The following is a 23,871-nucleotide window of genomic DNA, read 5'->3' as shown; positions in this document are numbered from 1 at the left end:
ATGAGTCAGCTTTCCCTCCTTCCAAGGTCTGTAAAATACAGATTGTCAAGGGCAATATGCTGACTCTGTAAACCAGTGTTTCCCAACCTTTTTTGAGCCGCGGCACATTATTCATGTTTTCAAAATTCTGGGGAACACTGAAGGGGGGGCGGGGGGGCTAAAGAAAAGTTTGGACAAAAAAAATATCTCTTCCTCCATTTCACTCTATTTCTCCCTCCCTCTTTCTCTCTCTTCCTTCCTTCCCTTCTTTCTCTCCATCCCTCTTTCTTTCTTCCTCTCTTTTTTGCTCTCTTTCTCTCTCCCTCCTTCCCTCCCTCTATGTCTTCCCCTCTCCCTCCTTCCCCCCTTTCTTTCTCTCTCTCTCTTGCTTTCTTTCCCTCTCTTTCTCTTGCTTTCTTTCTCTCATTCTCTCTCCCCTCCTTTTTCTCTCTCTCTCTTTCTCTCTCGTTCACCATGCCAGCAACAGAGAGAAAAAGAAAGAGAGAGAGAGAGCCGGAGAGAGAGTGGAGTGCGCAGCAGCCATCAGCCTCCTCGCCCTCCCAGACGTCCCCAGCGCCCAGCCTCGCGCCACCTCCTGTTAGCCCAGCCGAAAGCCACACAGTCCCGGACTCCCGGATCGCTCGCTTCTCCGGCCAGCGCGGCGCTTTCCTAGGCAGATGGCTTTGCTGACCGGAGAAGCGAGCGATCCGGGAGTCCGGGACTGTGTGGCTTTGCGCCATGAAGAGAAAACGGCAGCAGGGAAAAGTCGTCCGTTTTCTCTTCATGGCGCAAAGCCACACAGTCCCGGACTCCCGGATTGCTCGCCCCAAGGCAGGAGGCGGCGGCGGAGGAGAGTGGGCGGATCGGGCGGGCAATGGGGCAGGGCGGAGAAGCCAGGGGCGCGTTTGGCCGGAGGCACCGTGGGGAGGCAGGGACAGGGAGGTGCGGCAGTAGGTGCCTCCGGCCAAACGCGCCCCTGGCTTCTCCGCCCTGCCCCATTGCCCGCCCGATCCACCCACTCTCCTCCGCCGCCTCTCGCCACGGCACACCTGACGGTGTCTCGCGGCACACTAGTGTGCCGCGGCACACCGGTTGGGAAACGCTGCTGTAAACCAATTAGAAAGGGATATAAAGCACTGTAAAGCAGTATATAAGTGTGATTGCTATTGTACCTTCTCCCATTGGATGTCTTGCAGTCCAGAACTTCTTCCCTTCCTTTTCTTACTGTATGACCCTTCTAGAAATCTGTTTTCTTCCTTATACGTTTTATCTCTAATTCTTATATCCAAGAATTGGAGAGATGCTGCGAATAACCATAAATGTGGCCCAGTTGCCATGTGACCATGTGGGAGGGGGTCATAACTTTGAATCTGGGTCATAAGTACCTCCAGGGAGGTATGTCATAGCTTCTAACAGTTGCTAAGCAACCAGTCTTAAATTGAGGATTAACTATACTTCCAAAATATCATGGTTAGAACCAGAGGTTCAGTGCCCTCTTGGGTCTGTCATTTGCACTTATTTACCATATCCCTGGCTGCTAAATTTTATGAAAACCAACTTTTAATAACTTTAAAGGAAAAATATTCATCAATATCATCCAGGGGACACCAAGGGCGTTTCAACATATTTTCATACTGAAGTCACATGTCATATCACTACAATACCAGTTCAGCCAAAATATACTCTGTATCTGTGTTTAGTGTATTGCGTGTGTGTGTGTGTGTTATTTCATGACTGGGGGAAAATGGGCTGATAAAAAAATGAACTAAACCATAAGAGTGTGTATAGGGTCTATAGCTAGAAGAAGAAAATTGTAGAGATATTTATTTAGAAGTAAGACTCACCAAGCAAGAGTAGCAGTATTGTAACATTTAATCACTTTTATTTCAACTAATAGCTACCACTGAAGATATTAAAAAGATTTAAAAGATATTAAAAAGATTAAAAAGATATTAAAAAGATTAAAAAGATATTAAAAAGATTAAAAAGATATTAAAAAGATATTACATTTATAAAGTTCAATTTATGTTTCTAAAAGACATGCAGACTGCAAATTTTCAAAAAAAAAAAAAAGATACAGTATCTACCATTGGTTAGATTACTAATCAGTGTAACTATAGTTAATAGTATGTAGCCATTATGTCAGCCCTCTTGGCTTGATATACTGTATTTTAGTCTTAGTTTATTTTTAGTTGTGTTTGAACTAAAAATAAACTAAGACTAAAATACAGTGTACTAAAGTATGGTTGTTAACAGAAACGGCATATTTGCCCCTAACTTTCTTACTAGAACAGAGATAGCTTTAATCTTTCTTCCTTACCAGGAGGGAATCAGAAATGCTGGTTCGCAGCAGGTAGCAAAAGGACCCATAGGAAGAGATTAAATCATTATTGTTTTCTTTTGAACACATCGATTATAGAAAGATTAGAAAGTAGAAACCCACATCTCATGGGAAATAAATTTCTTTAGGGCTCTCGAGGGAACACTTTGCAGCAACCCTATTGAAGCTAGATTGAGGGAGAAAAGCGATAATGAATCTGACATGTCTATTATTGTGACAAGAAGCTAACAACTTATTTCAGTATCCACTAGAGTTAAGTCCCACGAACAGTCATTTTTCACTTAGTTTCTCAGATATTAGCAAACCTTCTACTAATTTTCCTAGCCCAAAGCTAGAAATATTTCAAATCTCTAAGAATGAAACCTATTTGTTTTAAAGCCATTACATTCTGATTTTGTGCTGCATTCTGACAAATTTAATCCTGGTTCAATCAATAAAGTATAAGCCAAGCACATGCAACATGCTAAGCCATAAAGCATGGTCTCCAAATCATGGATGTTTTATAACAAAATAACAGAGTTGGAAGGGACCTTGGATGTCTTCTAGTTCAACTCACTGCTCAGGCTAGAAATCTTATACCTTTTCAGAGAAATCATTGTCCAATCTCTTCCTAAAAACTTCCAGTTTTGGAACATCCATATTTTCTGGAAGCAAAGTTGTTTCACTGATTAATTGTTCATTACCAGAGACCTTGGGTGTCCATAGTGGATAATGGCAGATGTCTACATATTTAATGATTGCTGTTTAGCCTTTAATGATTATGTGGTTGGCTTATCATTTAGAGTAATGAGCAAACCAAAAATGGGAAACATTTAATCAGAATAAACATGGGCAGGAGATATATTCATCTACTGAAAGACCCTTGAATTAAAATCCAAACCCTTCCTCCACAGAGAACATCATGTTCATAGGAGGACATGAAGGCGAGATAGAACCAAAATTGATGCTGTTTCATTTTGACTTTGCTCTTTTGTCACATTAACTATTAAATTTTGCCACCACAGTTAGATACATCTGGGGGCTCACCTAAAGATGTTAAAAGCTAGATCAGGGCTGCTTGCCATAATTCTTTGGGTTAGCACAGTCAAAAGAAAAAAAATGCCAAAAACTGCATCATATAGTCTTCATCCACTTTGAAGTTACCGCAAAATCCACCCAGTTCTGTTGAAAGAAGAAAGAAAGCATTAGTAGTGAGAGAAGTCACTCCTCTCAGAAGAATGAAATATTTTGAGAAATATTTAAAAACGCAGACTATTATATTTCCTCTAAAAGAGAAATGGAAATCTTAAGGGAAACAGCAGGCAACTTACTACAAGACTGGGCCATTCTATCTACAAAACAAAAGATCTTTAGCTCCAGGATGATAGGATTACCCGTCAGGGAAAAGCCATTCAGCCACAATAAGAACTGCACAAAAAGCCATTGCATCACTCCAATGATACCGTGTTTCCCCGAAAATAAGACACTGTCTTATATTAATTTTTGCTCCAAAAGTTGTGCTATGTCTTATTTTCGGGGGGTGCCTTATATTTCACAAATAAGACAAATTCACAGGCAGAAAAGCTGACACCCCCAAAGAAAGTGTACCATACGGTACACTGATTACGGTACGGTACCTGTCAGTATGACACCCACACACACAAACGACGGCACTTATATGGTACAACAGTATACTCCCGCTATTGCAACTTCCGGCCACCAGAGGAACTACAGTCTATGCACTTTAGTGGAGACTGTAATGGCAGTGAGACAGCAGCAGACTGTGTCTGCTTTACTGGACGGTACAAAGTGATGGAAGGGGCCAGCAAGGGACGCCACATTATTACGGTATCGCTATGAACAGCTTTGAATGGTACCGTATGTTTTTCCATCGTACCGTATGTAAACTTGACTATGCCTTATTTTCCGGGGGTGCCTTATATTAGCAAATTCTGCAAAACCTCTGACATGCCTTACTTTCGGGGTATGTCTTATTTTTGGGGAAACAGGGTATATCGGAGAGGGACGGCATATAAATTCAATCAATCAATCAATCAATCAATCAATAAAGCAAGTGCCATAGGTTCGCCATCACTGCTCTAAGTGCTTCAACAACTTTCTAAAAGGATTCAAATGACCAGCTGTCTGCAAGGAGAATAAATCCTTCCATTCCCCACTACCGTGTCAGAGCTTCTTGGATGGAAACGTCTTCTTCTTGGAAACGTCTTCAAAAGGGGGGGGGGACGGGGATGGACAAGAAAGTATAGTTGCCTCCTGAAAAAAAACACCTTTGGGACAACCATGACCTGGATGACTGGAGAATCTCTACAGATCTTGCGGTGCCTGTTTCCTGACTTGGCGCGTCTCAAAGGACTGACAGCAGGAGATCGGGCTTTTTCCAAAATGAAGTTTTGGTTCAGATGCAAGAAAATAATAATAATTTTAAAAAGCAACCACAGCTTTATAGTATTCCCTCATTTATCGCGGGTGTTACGTTCCAGGGCCACCCGGGATAAACGAAAATCCGTGAAGTAGGGACGCTATATTTATTTAAATATTTAAACACTATTTTAAGGCTTTATAAACCCTCCCCCACACTTTTACGCTACGTAAACGTTTTCCATTCCCTTAATAACCATCCCCACACTGTTCTGTGCATGTATTGTACCTTTACACTTACTGTAAAATGTTTTGAATTCCTAAACCTATGTGATGATGCTCCACGTGAAATGCTCGTAGTGTAGAAGTGTAGGAGCAGACTCAGAGATGGGGAAGCTGCATACAGACGAAAAGTAAACAACATGCTACTGTACTGAGCCAATCAGGCTCTGGGATACAAAGCAGCAGGAATAAATTGGAATCACTCTATAATATGTAAACAGATATATTGCTCTTGGGTTAAAATGGTCTATACAAGACCACCACCCCCCCCGATTTAGAGGTGGGGTATGTGTGTGTGTCGGGGTGATGGGCACTATTCACTATACACTGTTTTATGTTGTGTGTATATTAAAATTGTTAAAAATCAGTAAAAATATTTTTTTTAAAGGGATACAAAGCAGCACTCTCTGGTTGGTCACTTCTCCATCAATCAACCAATCATGTGTTGTTTACAATCTCATGTAGGCAAGTAGCATCTCAGGCAGGCAAGTTCTGCAGAAAACCCATGAAGTAGCGAAAATCTGCGATATGTTTTCTATTAATATTTTATATTTTTTATAATATTTTATAAAAACCCACGATGCACCAGTCCGCGAAAGGTGAACCGCGAAGTGGCGAGGGAACACTGTATTGCTTTTATTCCTAAAGTGAGGCTTTAGTACATATCTATAAAGCCCTTCATGGCATTGGACCAGAATATCTCCGAGACCGCCTTCTGCCGCACGAATCCCAGCGACCAGTTAGGCCCCACAGAGTTGGCCTTCTCCAGGTCCCGTCCACTAAAGAATGTCGTCTGGCGGGACCCAGGGGAAGAGCCTTCTCTGTGGTGGCCCCGACCCTCTGGAACCAGCTCCCCCTGGAGATTAGGATTGCCCCCACCCTTCTTGCCTTTCGTAAATTCCTTAAAACCCACCTCTGCTGTCAGGTATGGGGGAATTGAGATATCTCCCCCCATGCCTACATAGTTTATCTATGGTATGTTTGTGTGTATGTTTTGCTTTTAAATAAGGGTTTTTTAAAGATATTTTTAAATACAGTAATACCTCATCTTACGAACTTAATTGGTACCGGAAGGTGGTTTGTAAGGCGAAAAGTTCGTAAGATGAAATATTGTTTCCCATAGGAAACAATATAAAACGAATTAATGCGTGCAAGAAAAAAACCACGACGACGCCCGGCTGTCACCTTTTGAAACATCCAGGCGCTTCTCAGCGTTCTCTCAATGCTGAACCTGGAAGTTCGGCAAAAGTTCGGGTTCGGGTGGCTGCCAAGAAGCCCCACCGCCCGTCTGTCACCTTTTGAAACAGCCGGGGGGCTTCTCGGCGTCCTCCTGAACCCGAACACCAACCCCAAACTTTTGCCGAACTTCCCGGTTCGGCGTTCAGGAGAACGCCGAGAAGCCCCCCCCGGCTGTTTCAAAAGGTGACAGCCGGGCGGCGGGACTTCTCGGCGGCCACCCGAACCCGGACTTTTGCTGAACATCCGGGTTCGGCATTCGGGCGGGCGGTTCGTAAGATGGAAAAAGTTCGGAAGAAGAGGCAAAAAAATTCCAAACCTCGGGTTCGTATCTCGAATTGTTTGTATGGCGAGGGGTTCGGATCAAGAGGTACCACTGTATTAGATTTGTTACTGTACATTGTTTTTATTATTGTTGTGAGCCACCCCGAGTCTATGTAGAGGGGCGACATACAAATATAATTAATAATAATAATAATAATAATAATAATAATAATAATAATACTCCTAACCTATGCTTGTCTATCTCTCCAGAGATGTGCAAGTGCTGTATTCTGTGATAATAATTGGTCTTTAAAATCCATTTTTGCCATTGATGCTCTCCACTTTCAGGGAACTGAAGCTCAGTCATGGCTTTGGGAGGGAACTACACTGCCGTTAACTATCAATATGGGACAGACCTCCTTCAGATGGCAAAATACACATTGCTAGCCTTAGAGCAACAGCTGTTGCCCCTTCTTTCTTTCTTTCCCCCACCCCACTCGCAGCCCAGCCAGGAGTCAAGAAGGAACAAAAGTCTTTTGTACACAGATAGCAGCTGTCCCTCCCTTCATTTGCAAACCACGCTTCAGAGAGAAGGGGGCAGACGCAGAGACCTTCCCACCTGCAGCAAAGACTTGTGTGTGTAAGGAAAAGGGAGGAAGTGACTGAGAATTTGGACTCTGGCAGCTCTTCCTATAGCTTCTGTGGTTGTAAACCTGCTCCAGTAAAGTTTCCTGTTTGCTGCATTAAGCAAGCAGTTAAATGAAATAAATGTTTACGATACAAAGGCAGGCATTCATATATATATACGGCCATCCTGGGAAAGGAAAGAACTTGCAAAAATACACACACACACACACAAACAATTCCATTTCATTCTGTTAGTACAGTGTTCCCTCGATTTTCGCAGGTTCAAACTTTGCGAAAAGTCTATACCACGGTTTTTCAAAAATATTAATTAAAAAATACTTCGCGGATTTCCCCCCTATACCACGGTTTTTGCTGCCCGATGACATCATATGTCATTGCCAAACATTTGTCCGCCTTTAATAAATTTTTTTTTTAAATAAAGTTTAATAAATAAACATGGTGAGTAATAATCTAAATGGTTGCTAAGGGAAATTGCAATTTAGGGGTTTAAAGTATTAAGGGAAGGCTTGTGATACTGTTCATAGCCAAAAATAGTGTATTTACTTCCGCATCTCTACTTCATGGAAATTTGACTTTCGCGGGCGGTCTCGGACCGCATCCCCCGCAAAAAGTGAGGGAACACTGTATTACAAGCATTGGAGTCTGCAGCTAGCTACAAGGATGACAAATTGACAAAATAGATATTACAAAGTCACAAGTGCTAGTCTTTTGTACTTACATTCTGTACTTACATTATGATTTATTTATTTATTTTATTTATTTATTGGATGTATATGCCGCCCCTCTCCGAAGGCTTACAACATATAGAAAAAACAATTAAAATATCTTAAATCCAATTTTAAGGTTAAAAGTAACTAATTTAAAACTCGGGTTCCTTAAAAGGTTTACATCCTGAAGTCAAAATGCATACTTTCTTTCTTCTCCCCATCTCTTCTGTGTATATCGGATCAATTTTATCTTGCTCAGTATGGCAGGTTTTATTAAATGTGTATTCTGTTAAGAAATCAGCTGAAGCTTTGCAGATGGCCTGAATAGGGTTTGCCATCTAGAGGTCAAGGATAAAATAATATGTACTATTTTCCATCTGCTTTCTAGTCAAGCAACATCTTTCTTGAAGGACCTTACATTTCAGTTCCTTTTCTGATTCAGTTTTGCACTTTATTCTCAAATCGCTCAGCCAGGTAAAGTACATTGGCAGTGCGTCAGAAACAGAAAAGTTACATGCCCCGGAGTGTGTTGAAAGACTGGGTGCAATTTTTATCAGATTTCTTTTTTTTATCACAATTGTCTGGGAAATAGCTAATTGTATGTCATATACGGTTATACTTTTTTTTTTTTGCTTAGTCAATAATCAGGTTGCCCCTTCTAGAGATGGAACAGTTTGCTTCTGTCTGTTCCATTCTCTTGTTGCCTTCAGCAGATCTGCAGAACACCACGGCTGTCCATTATGATTTAGGTGACAGAGGCAGAAGAAGCAGGCCTCTGCATCTGTCAGCTGATGTCATCAGCAGAAGATGGCCTTTAAGTAACCTAGGCTCCCTTAGTTGTTGAAGATATTAAAATTGGCAAGTATATGACTTCGCTGTTTAGTTCAAAAGTTCAGAATGGAAAGAAGAGTCCATCTCTGAAATCCTCATTTGAGAAGAATAAGACAGGGTCATAGCAAAATAGGCCCAGTTTCTGCTTAGCTTTAAGCTCGCACTTTGTACATGAGTTAACATTTGCTGGGAGCAAATGGAAGAGATCCATTCCAATTTAGAAAGGGTAGAAGACATACAAAGAGACTATTCTTTGCAGTGAACCAACTGCCCCAGAAATTCTCTCCCCGCTTCCCTCCCCCTCTCTCACACACTCTTGGGATTTGAAGAAGCAGAACAGAAGAGTATAGATGCTTTGAATGTTGGTGTTGGAAAAGACTGATGAAAATACTACGGATAGCCAAGAAAATAAATAAAAAGATAATAGAACAAATTAGTTTAGAGTTTTCACTTCAGGTACAAATGGCTAGGCTCAACCTTTCACATTTTCAGTGCATTATGTCAGTGTTTCCCAACCTTGGCAACTTGAAGATATTTGGACTTCAACTCCCAGAATTCCCCAGCCAGCTGGCTGGGGAATTCTGGGAGTTGAAGTCCAAATATCTTCAAGTTGCCAAGGTTGGGAAACATTGCATTATGTGAAGAGTTCTCGTAGCTTTCCTGAAAAATCCATAATATTTGGGAAATGTAAATGAATTAAAAATTAGAATGGCCAGCAACAAGGTGGATGGATTGGTGCCTTGTTGGAAGACCTGAAAGACCATGTTGTGGACAGATCATTCTATCTATCTGCCTGTCAGTCTGTCTGTCCATCCATCCATGTATTCCAGGCATCCATCCATCCATTCATTTATTATAAAGTCTCCGGAGAAGGGTGGCCTAGAAATCGAAATAATAAATTATTTATTTTGTCAAGCATATATAAAATTACAAAAAAGTATAAACATGATTGTGAATACATAAAACGTATGAACATGGTTATGTATACATGAGATTGTTACAAATACATGGGGACATTAGGAGAGGGATAGTAGGCACGCTGGTATGCTTATATACACCCCTCTTAGGAATGGAGTGAGGTCAACGGTAGTTTAAGGTTAAAGTTTAAAGTTGTAGGGGTTTGGGGAAGAAACCACAGGGTCAGGTAATGTATTCCAGGCATTGACCACTCTGCTGCTGATAATAATAATTAATAATAATTTATTAGATTTGTATGCCGCCCCTCTCTGCAGACTCGGGACGGCTCACAACAATGACAATAACAATGTACAGTGTAACAAATCTAATATTTAAAAGAAAGTATCTAAAAACCCATCATCTTTGCCGCCAGGCCTGGGGTTCCTTAGACCTTCCCCCCTGACTGATGAATGCTTAGTTTGACTGCTGAATGAATGATATTGATAGTTTTTAATTAGAATTTTAATTGTTTTTTAAGGTATAATTGGATTGTTATTATTGTTTCCTCTTTTTCTGTACATGCTGTGAGCCGCCCCGAGTCCTCGGAGAGGGGCGGCATATAAATCCAATTAAATAAATAAATAAATAAATAAATAAAAACCATACATCACAAGCATACCATACATAAAACTATATAAGCCTGGGGGAGATGTCTCAATTCCCCCATGCCTGGTGATATAGGTGGGTCTTAAGCAATTTAAGAAAGACGAGGAGGGTGGAAACAATTCTGATCTCTGGGGGAAGTTGATTCCAGAGGGCTGGGGCCACCACAGAGAAGGCTCTTCCCCTGGGGCCCGCCATTGTTTAGTCGACGGGACCCGGAGAAGGCCAACTCTGTGCGACCTTATTGGCCGCTGGGATTCGTGCGGCAGAAGACAGTCCTGGGGGACCGTCGTATGATGTCGTATTTTCTGGAGAAAATCTAAGTACATGGTGGCTAATAAGCAACACTGACTTAATTACATTTAATTGGTCAACTTACTCATATTTATATTTCATGTGAATAGAAAATGCCTTCCTATTTTTATTTTCCTTTAAGCAGAATAAAAGGACTATACAGAAGCTATTGGCAACGTGACACCTTCTTTCTTTCAGTAGTTCTGCAAGGTCAATGCCCAAGCACCTGGGGTTAATGGAGTGAAAGTTTAATGTTGTGGAAAGCACAAGGTTGAGGACACTGCACATGGCCATCTGCAAAAGAGAGTAACATCATTTTTTTAAACGCACCATATTTTGGTGAAATTCTTCAGATTCACCCATATTCATACCACAGCACTGAGAAACATGACTTTAACAATGGACTGAATAAGGACTGAAGGAAGAGTGGGAGACCTGCAGAGAGCTCCTGTGGGTCAGGGAGGACAAAAACTTTAATTTCTTAGTTACCTCTTCAAAATCTTGGTGTGTCTTATACACTGCTGCATCTTATAGTCTGAAAATACGGTAATTTAATATTTTTTAAAGAGTTTACAACTAGGAGATTCAAACTCATCAGTGTATCTGTCTGTTTTTGTGACAAATTTGAAACTAGTCATATTTGAAGGCTTTTGCAAGATAAATAAAACCAATGAAAGCAAGTTCAATTTCTCTGCCAAATAAATGACATTCTTGACATCCAACATAGAGCACTTGCATTAGATTTTACAGAACAGTGAGACTTTTCTTTTTGAAGATGTTACAATTCACATGAAATTTAAAAGTTCTTTGTTGACAAATATTGGCAGACATTTGATAAGATTTTCAATAAACGTACATTTGCAAAAAGAGCACTTTCATGTCAACATTTGCTTACATGAAATTTATTCAGAACTCAGTAATTTCTTATGACTATGTTTTGGCTGTTTCATTTTTTGTGCCAAATATCGAAATACTTCATGTATTATTGTGATTTCTAATGCTAACATCTGATTAAATGAGCTGTACTTCATAAAAGCATATGCCTTTTAATAAAATTAGTTTGTCTGCAAAGATGCTACCAGATTTTTTCTGGGTTTTTTTTTTGGGGGGGGCAAAACATAGATGAACACAGCTTTCCTCTTACAAAACTAACCCTTTTTCATTGGGTGTTGTTTTATACATGTTGAAAAGAAAACTTTTTTTGAATCTCTATTCCAAAAAAAAAAAAATTCTGAGTGTGGTTCCATAAAACCAGTTGCTTTTCAGAGGTGGATACTGACATGATAGCAACATATTTGCTGCATGTTCCGCTCATTGATTCAACTAAGAATTTACTAAACACTTATTGTAAATGTAACAATGCTAAAAAATATATACTGGGTTTGATTTTCCTGCATTTGTATTTCTCTACTTATATAACATCAAGGAGGAAAATGTCCCTAGTTTGGTGGTAACTGTGGTTTAGACTCATTGTAAACACCCCAGATGGTTCATAAAACCCTTTTCAAATGCCATCTGTCAGGCGTGTGTCCAGCCAGCAGCCTGTCATTTTGCTACAAGAAAAGAGAAGGTGGAGATTCCTTTACCCGTTGTTTCCTTTAGCTTGTTTCTGAATTGCAGTTGGGAAAGCCTGGAGCAACAATTGCTCTATAGAACCACACCAAATATGGATGTTTGTAGCTTGCTTATTTCCATGGAAGGAGAACAGTGACAGCGTCACTGAACCTGTATCTTAAAGTTACACCATGGTCTTGTAGTAAGCTGCCTGTTTCTTGCCAAAAAGGCATGCCTGGAGCCCAAATAAAATCGAAAGAAGGTAAATCAATGGATCTATATAGCTCAGTCAGTGCTGAGAGCTTGGGAAGAGCAGTGAAATGATACAAACCAGGCTATTTGATGCAGTCAATTGTTGTTTTTTCTGAGTACTTAAAACAAAAGAAATATTACTAAAATTGCACTTGGGTGGAATTCAAAGCATTACTTCTGTATGTCAGTCATAGGGAGTATCTTTTCCTTAATATGAATAAGATATAGATTTATTTTCTCCTCAGTGAGTCTCCGAGGATACAGGAACTGTGTTTTGAAGAGATACTCAAAATAAAGTACAGCGAATTACTTCTACCCGGACAAAGTTAAATATGCATCACTCAAAGTGCTTAATGTTCAATTTTTATTCGATTGTATCAGGATTATGAGAAACAGCTCTCCATACGCCACCCCACTCTATTTTATGCAAATATTATTTTATGTGGTAAAGCTTTGTGAAATTAATTCATATTTCCCTCTATAAGTAGGCTAGGTGTTTGAGAGGAATGAAAAAGTATAAGTAAACTGAGAAATATTGCTGTTTTGTACTTGGCACTTAGATTATCACAGAGACAATATTCCTTGAAAGATTTCATAGTTAAGAATGTTATGGAAATAAGCTCACATTATACAAAGATGACAAGAGAACCAATAGTGCTGTTCCACCAATGACCAGTGAAATAGAAAGAACTTTGTGTGAAATAATTTCTAGAAGGAAAATTCTCCTGTCCTGTCCTGTCCTGTCCTGTCCTCCCCTCCTCTGTCTTCTGCCCTCTCCTCGCCCACTTTTCCTCTCTTCCCTGATAAGCAAATGAAATAATGAAATAACATTTTGGCTTCTCTTTCATTGACTTTTTCCATAGAAGTTTCCACCTGGTTACCACTGTTTCTCTCAGCATTCTCATAATGCAGAGCGATGCCAGGAGGGCGTGTGACTCTGGGGAGCATGGTTTTTTTTGCGTAGGGCAGTGATGGCGAACCTATGGCATGGGTGCCACAGGTGGCACACGGAGCCATACATGCTGGCATGCGAGCCGTTGCCCTAGCTCAGCTCCAATGTGCATGTGCGTGCCAGCCAGCTGATTTTCACCTAGAGTCTCTGGAAGGGCATTTTCAGATTCCAGAGTGTCTCTGGGGGGATGGGAGAGGGCATTTTTGCCTCTGGAGCCAGGGGAGGATGAAAAATGGATGTACCGGGCCCACCATAATTTGGGAAATGGGCTGCTTAGGGCCTCCTGGGGGGCGAAGGAGGCCATTTTCACCATCCCCAGCATTGAATTATGGGTGTGGGCACTCGCGCATGTGCGATACCACACGCACACACGCTTTCGGCCCCTGAGAAAAAAAAGGTTCGCCATCACTAGGGTAGGGAGTAGGATGCGTATCTTATACACTTGTACCGGTACCTCTGTCGTGTTCCTCAACGTTCTGTCCAGGGCAGCCCATTCTAAAAGAAAACATCTTGTGAGTTCAATCAAACTTCTCAAACTCGTGTGACTTTTCCTTTGGAACAGGCTGCCCTCGACACAATGCTGAGGAATGTGATGGAGGTAATGGTACAACTGTCAGATAGGACACACGTCTCATGGTGAGGCACAATTTGGGGTTGCAAGTCAGGCGGGCCAGGCCACGATACAGTCGTGTGGAGAATTGGGGGGGGGGTAGAAATGTTTACTTCTTCCTGGGGGGTGCATACAGAAAATAATTGAGAAGCACTGTCATAATTTAATATTTGTTTCTTTCCAAAAGTAACATCGATACTCACCTTGTTCTGTTTGTTTTTTCTTTACCTAGGCACCACACGTCCTCCAAGAGAAGGAGAAGTGCCTGGTGTGGACTATAACTTTCTAAGCGTACAAGAGTTTCTTGACCTTGAAAAAAGCGGAACTCTTCTTGAAGTAGGAACCTATGAAGGTATGTTCTCAGGCACCTGAATGTAGAGTTCCTAAAGCATCTTGGGGAAACTTTTAAGATTGCTCTGTGTTTATAAGGTATCCACTGAGATATTCTGTACGGGGAAAAGTTCTTACCTCTCTAAGTAGATCTCTATCACACACAAAAAATCACTAATAGAAAGAATCCTTTAGACTTTAACATTCTGTATTAAAACTAGTTCCCTACAAAAATATATAGCTGCATATTTTCCTATATTGGTGAACCTTATGTCCAATGTAAACCGGTACTCTTCGACTTACAACAGTTCATTTAGTGATGGTTGAAGGTAACAATAATACTGAAAAAGTCACTTATGGCCATTTTTTAACACTTTTTTTGACCGATGCAGTACCCCCATAGTGATTAAAATTCAGATTCTTGGCAACGGACTCATGTTTATGATAGTGGCACTGTCCTGAAGTCATGTGGATCACCTTTTGTGACCTTCTTACCAGCAACTGTATTACTTAACAACTGTATTACTAACTTAACAGTTGCACTGATTCATTGAATAACTGTGGCACAAAATGTCATAAATGGGGGGCAAAATTCACTTAACAAATGATTCACTTGGCAACAAAAATATTGGGGCTCAATTATAATTATGACATAAGTATGATCATAAGTCAAGAACTATCTGTATACAATAGCCATAGGGCAGGGGTTTCCAATCCCCGGTCCCTGAACTGGCATTGCTCCGTGGCATGCCAGAAACTGCGATGTGCAAACAAGCAAAGCCCCATCCACAGGATGCAAGCAGCATATTCATTCATTCATTCATTCATTCATTCATTCATTCATTCATTCATTCATTCTATGCTCCCCTTCTCCTGGGACTCAGGGCGGCCTACGTGAAATCTTACTTACTTACTTACTTACTTGCTTGCTTGCTTGCTTGCTTGCTTGCTTGCTTGCTTGCTTGCTTGCTTGCTTGCTTGCTTGCTTGCTTGCTTGCTTGTTTGTTTGTTTGATTTTTATGCCGCCCTTCTCCTTAGACTCAGGGTGGCTTACAACATGTTAGCAATAGCACTTTTTAACAGAGCCAGCATATTGCCCCCACAATCCGGGTCCTCATTTTACCCACCTCGGAAGGATGGAAGGCTGAGTCAACCTTCAGTGGCCTGCAGTACAGCACTCTACCTGCTGCGCCACCCTGGCTCATTTACACTTACATGATTCCACATTCTCTCTGGTTCATGGAAAAACCTCTCCCTACAGAACCAGTCCCTGATTTCCAAAAGGTTGGGGGCCGCTGCCATAAAGAGTTTGATAGCTTTTATGGAAAAGTGAAAAGCATATCTTGAAGATAATTTATAATGCCAGAGTACATATTTTTTTTCCAGCCCAATTATACATTATTATTCAATGGGGCTCTTTTGCCTAAAAAAAATAATGGAATAACTATGGTTATCTTAAAAGGGATGATTGTTCAGTGTGCATTTAGTGTATAATTTTAAAACAGACTCAGTTGGAATGATGCCGTGTGCCAAATCGGGGTAGTTGAAAATTTTGTAATATTAAGAAAAATCTGGGGCCTACACTAGAATCAATAAAACTCTTTAGCCTATTTGACATTAGAAACCCTTGTTTTTAAAAACATGCCTTATTTTCAAAAAAGCTACCAAATTTATTTATAGTCAGGAAGAATGTACCGCATTTTTCGGACTATAAAATGCACCCTTTTCCCCCTAAAAGAGGTTGGAAATGTTGGTGTGTCTTATACACCTAATACAGCCATTCTCCCTCCCCCAAAGCCACGCTTCTGCATCCCATTTTTGCAAAAATGGGGTTCACGGAGGGTTTGGAGACCTGCAGAGTGGTCCTGGGGGATGGGGGAAGGCGAAAACACCCCCGTTTTTGCAAAAATAAAAATGGGCAAAAACAGGGGTCTTTTTACCTTCCCCAGCCCCTGGGAGCATTCTGCAGGCCTCCCAAACTGTCTGTGTGCCCCGTTTTTCGCAAAAATATTTGAAAATGGGGTTTTACACAGAGAGTTTGGGAGGCTTGCAGAGTGCTCCTGTTTATAGAAATGGCTAAGTTGTGGTTTGATGTTAATGCTTTATTTTACTGCAACAAAGAGAGTCGGAGGTCAATGCCTTTTTTCCCCTTTTCCCAGCCCTTCCTCACTTTTTTTTCTCTTCCCCCCCCACTGTCCTTCTATTTACTTTGGTATTTTATATCATATTTTATAACCTAATAAAATAAGTTGTTCTATATCTTATTTTATAGCCTAATAAAATATGTTGTTCCATATCTTTTTTTATAACCTAATAAAATAAGTTGTGGGTTGTTGTTTTTTTTTAAAGGAAAGTACGTTGGAGAAGGCAAAAATATTTTTGTAGAAATATTCAAGTAGTCCTTGAATTAACAACCATTTGTTTAATGAGTTCCAAGTTATAACAGCACTGGAAAAAATGTTACATCTGTCTAGTTCTCATACTGTTGCAGCATCCCCATAGTCACGTAGTCAGATTTTGGGTGCTTGTAACCGGCATGTATTTATAATTGTTGCAAGATGATGATGATGATTATTATTATTATTATTATTATTATTATTATTATTATTTATTGGGCGGCTAACAGCAATAACAAGACAGCATACAATAGTAATCCAATACTAAAAACAATTAAAAACCCATTATTATAAAAAACCAAACATACATACAGACATACCATGCATAAAATTGTAAAGGCCTAGGGGGAAAGGGTATCTCAACGATCCTGGGATTGTCATTTGCAACCTTCCTAGGGAGGTTCTGACAAGCAAAATCAATGGGAAAACTCAGTTGCATAAAAACATCATGGGGGGGGGGGAGGTAGCAGTGGAAATTTTGGGCTCAGTTGTGGTAATTAAGTCAAGGACTAGCTGGAATATTGAGGTTTATTTCAGTTTACACCCTAATATGTGCTGTGGTTAACAATTACTTATTGCTTCCTGTAATTTGTTTATTTGAAAATGTCTGGGTGTCTGGATAGCTGGACACATGAGCCTAAATAACATTGGACTTCATTGATTTGTTAATGATCTTGCAGGCCATTTAAGCCCCTTTTAGCTGCAATTCTATGCATTCTTAATTAGCAGAAAGCTTCACAGAATTGAATCAAATATATATATCTATGCTCATGGTTATTTTCTATTGTCCCCCCCCCCTCTACTGCTCAGTTTACTGATGTTTAAGCTCTCTCAAGTTTTCTTAACTTTCTTTCTTAAGGTGACAAAGATTTTGCTAGTAGGAGATTTTAGAAATAATAACAAATAATTCTTATAATAACAAACATAAAGGCATTCTGCAAAGGCTTTCTAAATAACAGATTGCTATGCCAATCCAATGTGATAATTGACACATTTCTGGGTGTCTTGTATAAATCATAACACCTTTTATCAGATTGGGCCCACCAGAAGTTGGGAAACAGGCCATTTCCATTCCTCAGAGGGCCTCCGTGGGGCGGGAAAAGCTGTTTTCGCCGTCTGAGGCATTGAATTATGGATTTAGGCACTCGTGTCTGTGCAATAGCACACGCCAGGCTCTTTCGGCACCTCAGGAAAACAAGATTCGCCATCACTGATCTAGACTGATTCTCTCCCTGACCATTTTCTGTCCATTGCTTTTTGTTCTGCCTTCAGTTGTTTTGAAGAATAGATTGACCCCCCTCTTCCTTGTGGCAGGCCCTCAACTGCTATCATGTTATCCCTAGTCTTTTTTTCATTATCCAAGATGGCACCGACGAAGGCTTCCTCGGTGAAATGCTCTCATTTTTTTATATATATTATTCTCTGTGATTCTCTGGATTTCATAGTCACGAGACCTTCTGCTAAGAATTAAGGAACATTTCTTTAAGGAGCAGCTCTCGGCAACCTCATCCGTGCCTGTCTTTACAAACACAGAGGAGATTCCAACACAGGAGGAAGCTAATTCCGTGGAACTATGGATCACCAAAAGCAAACACAAAAAGCAGAGATGAAAAGATAAAAGGGTGGGAATTTTAAATAGACTAAGGAATAAGGGAATTTAAAAAATTCACTCCCTTTAATCTTTCTTACCGATTTAAGTTCACTTGCTAACAAGATGGATGAAAAACTCCATTTAGACAAAACAATTCTGATTTTCACAACGCATCTGCCCTATGTTTCATTGCAGTGATGGCGAACCTTTTTTTCCTCTGGTTCCAAAAGTGCATGCACACACATTATTGTGCCCACGCAAGTGCCCACACCCATAATTCAATGTCTGGAGAGGGCGAAAATTGCCTCCCCTGTCTTCCTGGAGGCCCTCTGTAGGCCAAACAGCCCATTTCCCAACTTTTAGTGGGCCTGGTAGGCCCGTTTTTCACCCTCCCCAGGCTCCAGAGACTTCCCTGGAGCCTGAGGAGGATAAAGACGCCCTCCCACATCCCTCCAGAGCCCCTCCGGAAGCCGAAAATACCCTTCCAGAACCTCTTTGTGAACCGAAAATCAGCTGGCCAGTGTGCACATACATGCTGGACCTGAGCTAAGGCAACAGCTCATGTGCCGGCAGATAAGGCTCTGCAAGTCACCTGTGGCACCCGTGCCAGAGGTTTGCCATAACTACTTTATTGAATTCTGGCTAAACAGATAAATTGATGACAATAGCATGCATATACCAGGATTTCAGATACTTAGAGCAGACATATCCAAAGGTCCTCTTTGTAGACTTTAGTTCAGCATTCAATACCATCATACTAGATATTCTTCTAACTAAACTAAATCAGCTAGCAGTACCTGAATACACTTGTAAGTGGATTACAAGGTATCTACTACATAGGAAGCAGCAGTGAAACTAGGCAAAACATAGCTCCCCCACCCCAAAGGCTGTGTGCTCTCACCACATCTCTTATCTCTATATATATCAATGACTGCATCTCAAACAATGCATTTGTTAAACCACTGTTTTGCAGATGATAGAACAGTAATTGGTCTCATTTGAGACAACGATGAAACTGCATACATACCCAACTGTTTTGTACATAGTACTAACAAATGGAATTGGACCATCCCATTTGTTAGTACTATGTACAAAACAGTTGGGTTTGCAATATACAAACAAGCTAACAATGGATGCTTGTATGTATTGAAGTACTTTAAGCTTTAAGAGGTAGTGTTGCAAACTGCCATAAGAGGGAGCCAAAAAGCACGATTCTCTCTCTGCTCTCTGAAGTTTCTGCTGATTCACTGTGACTGATATAGTAAGCTCTGTGTGTTCGATGGTAGTTTTATATATTTGTAAGCTGTAATGTATATTTGATATGTAAGACAAAAGCTGGCTTGTAATATTATTATTGTATTAAGAAACATTGATTTGAATGTGTATGACCAAATTTTTTAAGTTGGCAGTGCTATTTCTAAAAGTACACGCTATTTTATAGACTTTAATGTATCTGTTTTTGTATGACTGAATAATTACTCTTAACTCCTGGATAGCTGCTGGAATCCCACATTTTCCTTTGTGCATGTCCTTGATAACTCAAGGATTCTGCACACTCCTTAGCACCACTGAAGTGAGATAGCTCCTCTGATACCCATGGTATGCATGGTATGTTTGTATGTATGTATGTTTGGTTTTACAATAAGGGTTTTTAGTTGTTTTAGTATTGGATTGTTACATGCTGTTTTTATTACTGTTGTTAGCCGCCCCGAGTCTACGGAGAGGGGCGGCATACAAATCCAATAAATAAATCAATAAATACCCATGCCATAAACAGCTTTAAAAGATTAGGACCAATATCTTGATTTAGACCCAGAAGGAAACATTACTTTTGAGGTCTAATAAAGTACTTTAAATATACAGTGGTAGCTCTTCTTAGGAATGCCTCTATTTAAGAACTTTTCTAGATAAGAACCCGGTGCTCAAGATTTTTTTGCCTCTACTTAAGAACAATTTTCTACTTAAGAACCTGAGCTCAGAAAATTTTCTCAGGAAATTTGAGAGCGGCACGAAGTCACAGCCAGTTTCCTGCCATTCCCCCTTTAAACTTGGCCATCTTGGGCTTTTCTGGGCTGCTAGAGGAGCCTTTTGGTGGTGCTTAAGGAGGCTTTGGCAGCCCAGACCGAACGGAGTGGGTGCTTGGAGCGACAATAAACCACTTCGCTGTGCTGACTCCCTGACGCTGCCTCCCCTACATCTGGCATGAGGTTGCCTCCTGGAGCGTCTGGGCGCGGAAAGGCAAAAGGGGTCACTCACCTCGCCTTCTTCCTTCGGCAGCAACTGTCCTTTTCCTCTTCTTCCTCCTCCTACTCCCCCCACCAAAATTCCGAGCTTTTATTTCTTTCCTAATTTTGGGTTTGCACGCATTATTTGCTTTTACATTGATTCCTATGGGAAAAATTGCTTCCTCTTACAAACTTTTCTACTTAAGAATCTGGTCACAGAACGAATTAGGTTTGTAAGTAGAGGTACCACTGTATAACTTATCAGTATAGAGATATCCTTAGGACTTTGTTTAATGAGCTTTAGTTTTATGAACTTTCACAGGAACCTTTCAATAGGAAGCAATCCTACTAGAAATTGTGTATTTCTTTTGGTTATCTTCTGCTTCTCATCTTTTTTTTTTTTTTAAACCCTTCTAACCACACTTTGCTAGCCACAGAAATAGAAACCACAGTGCAAACGTGCCTAATTCTTTGTTTGTTTGTTTCATTCATTCATTACTATTGATGAGGCAAGGACGTTTTCCTCTTCACACATTGTGGGAACTGCCACATTATTAATTAAATGTGTTTTGAACGCTGTATTTTTTTTAATCGCTAAATTACGGTGGCTGTATAAATTCAACTGCAAAATGTAAAAGGTTATGCAAACACCATCCCTGTTTAGGTGAAGATTATGCTTATTAGACAATCATTGATTGGAATCACATGTAGACCTGACCCCCCCCCCTTTCTTGTGGCTCCCCCCCAAATCGTTTGTAAAATTGTGATGTATTTCCTTCAGGGTTCCTTCTCCTTCCTACCACCCCCTCATTCCTTCCCTTTGCTTTCAATGAATAGCCTGCAGACTAGAGGTTGATTTGTTCTATATAAGCTTTGCTTTGACTGCTCTCATTACTTGCAGTGGGTGTGTTGTGCTAAATCATAGGGTAGGACTTGCAGTTTCTTGAGTCGATGACTGAAGTAATTTACATCATTAGGAGGTAAAAGAACAAATGGGGTGCAATTGAAGAGCTCCGGAAATCGGGATAGGTTTCCTTTTAAAAAAAAATTAAAAATCAACAGAAACAAGGATACCCTTATTCTATGATCCCCTTATAGAGAGCGCTGGTGAGACCCCATTTGGAATACTGTGTTCATTTCTGGAGACCTCACCTACAAAAAGATATTGACAAAATTGAACGGGTCCAAAGACGGGCTACAAGAATGGTGGAAGGTCTTAAGCATAAAACGTATCAGGAAAGACTTAATGAACTCAATCTGTATAGTCTGGAGGACAGAAGGAAAAGGGGGGACATGATCGAAACATTTAAATATGTTAAAGGGTTAAATAAGGTTCAGGAGGGAAGTGTTTTAATAGGAAAGTGAACACAAGAACAAGGGGACACAATCTGAAGTTAGTTGGGGTTAAGATCAAAAGCAACATGAGAAAATATTATTTTACTGAAAGAGTAGTAGATCCTTGGAACAAACTTCCAGCAGACGTGGTTGGTAAATCCACAGTAACTGAATTTAAACATGTCTGGGATAAACATATATCCATTGTAAGATAAAATACAGGAAATAGTATAAGGGCAGACTAAATGGACCATGAGGTCTTTTTCTGCCGTCAGTCTTCTGTGTTTCTATGTTTCTAACATATACCCAAGACCACTGAATCAGATCGGTCTAAACCAGACCTGGGCAAGGGGCGGCCTGTGGGCCACATATGCCCCCCCTTGCTGTCTGTGACCGGCCCGCCTGCTATATGTGACCGGTCCATGGAGGTCAGGGTCCACTCCAGTGCAAGGATGAAAGAGCTCACCGTGTCTGCCGGGACTCCTCTGGTTCCTGCTTTCCTGATGAATCATGAGGAAAGCAGGAACCGGTGGAGTCCCGGCAGATGCGGTGAGCTCTTTCACCCTCGCGCTGGAGCCGACCCCGACCTCCTACCGAGAGTGGCCGAGCACAGAAACCACACAAACACTCGAGCGCAGTGACTGTGGTGCACCGTGTTGCTGTAAAGCAAACTATTAGGGGTCTGTAGAGTGGGTCTGGGTTTTTAGGTCAGGCCAGGGTCTAGGTCTTTACAGTATTGGGTAGAACTGAGTTAGTTATATTAGTCCGGCCCTCTAAAACCATCCCAATTTCTCATGCGGCCCCATGGCAAAATTAATTGCCCACCCCTGGTCTAAACGTTTCCAAACATTAACATAGCAAACTATTGCAGTTAAGAGAATGCCCATGTTTCAATAATGATATGCAATATTTCATAGTTAATTTTAAACTTACCCCGTTTTATAACTGCTCTTAAAGATGTGCAGAGGGAATGTTTCAGGGTTTACCTTTCTAGACAGAAATAAGGATGCTCTCCCCCCCAATTTTTATTTTTCGTTTTTCAATTTACATATCAATAAACATTTATAACAGTACTGTGTCATACGTTTCATAAAGTTATTTACATTTATTTCTATACAGCTTTATTTCTCCGTTCTAAACAATTGTCAGAAACAAGGATACCCTTATTCTATTAGTTAATATTCAGGGGCAAACTGAATTAACAGGAAGCCTTTGTAAAGGTTATCAGTGAATTATTTGTTTCTACGTGTGGTCTAAAACATATGTATCCCTGTGAAATGTCCCACAACTGTCTTGGCATTTGTTGCAACACATTGTGGGAAAACCAAATGTAACCTTTAATTACAATCAACATCTAAAACCAGGTATAAATGACATTTTCAAAAGGACAGTGTGATTTTACTGTAATTCCTAGAAAAGGGGTAAAGATAGAAAGTAGAATACTGTATATATTTTTTAATCCTTTCCGTCCAAGAAAAGGTAATTCTTGGGAAATTATCTGTAAACTTAAACGTTTGACATGCTTTGCATAGTGTCCTAATATCTGATCTAATATCCTTTTAATTGTCAGCTGTACTGAATGAATTTAGTGTGTGTGTCTCTCTGTGTTGGGGTAGTTTAAGATTGTAACTAAATTCTTGGACTGAGGTTAGGAAGGCCCCATTTGAATTCCCATTCACAATGTGATTTTTTTTTAAAAAAAATACTTTATAAATACAAAGAAAGAGAAAAAAGGGGAATAGGGAGGGGAAGGAAAGGATGAACAGAAGAAAAAGAAGGAGAGGTAGGGGGAGGGGATACAAAATCAAGAAATTTGGAAAAGTAGTAATATTATACATCATACATTATACATCATCGCACATATATTTCTTAATATCGTTATAATGTTTCTTAAACAGTGTAAATAAACAATATCCTTACTATTACCAACTATATCTTAAATTATAATAGTGAATCTTACATCTCGTTTGCAGTAATTTATCAATTTCTAGTGCATATATATATGTCTATATATGTTAAGTAATAGTAAGTAAATGAAAGTATTTTATAAATGAGGAGAGTAAAGGCAAAGGGGTAGAAAAAGATTAAAATTTATTTAGAAACAGAGAGATTTGGGGTTGGGAAAG

General features: G+C 40.3%; 1 protein-coding gene across 14 annotated transcripts in view; it reads left to right on the top strand.

Annotated features, from left to right (window-relative positions):
* Positions 1 to 23,871, top strand: part of MAGI1 (membrane associated guanylate kinase, WW and PDZ domain containing 1) — a 655,279-nt gene that overhangs the window by 455,341 nt on the left and 176,067 nt on the right. For all 14 annotated transcript variants that reach the window (XM_070738178.1, XM_070738171.1, XM_070738168.1 and 11 more), the window contains one exon: positions 14,101 to 14,220. In XM_070738178.1, the coding sequence (XP_070594279.1) occupies positions 14,101 to 14,220 (120 nt within the window). The remainder of the gene's footprint in view (positions 1 to 14,100; positions 14,221 to 23,871) is intronic.

Source organism: Erythrolamprus reginae, chromosome 2 (assembly GCF_031021105.1).
Source record: "Erythrolamprus reginae isolate rEryReg1 chromosome 2, rEryReg1.hap1, whole genome shotgun sequence".
In the NCBI taxonomy this organism is placed as follows: domain Eukaryota; kingdom Metazoa; phylum Chordata; class Lepidosauria; order Squamata; family Dipsadidae; genus Erythrolamprus; species Erythrolamprus reginae.
This window is presented reverse-complemented; position numbering and strand designations above follow the sequence as displayed.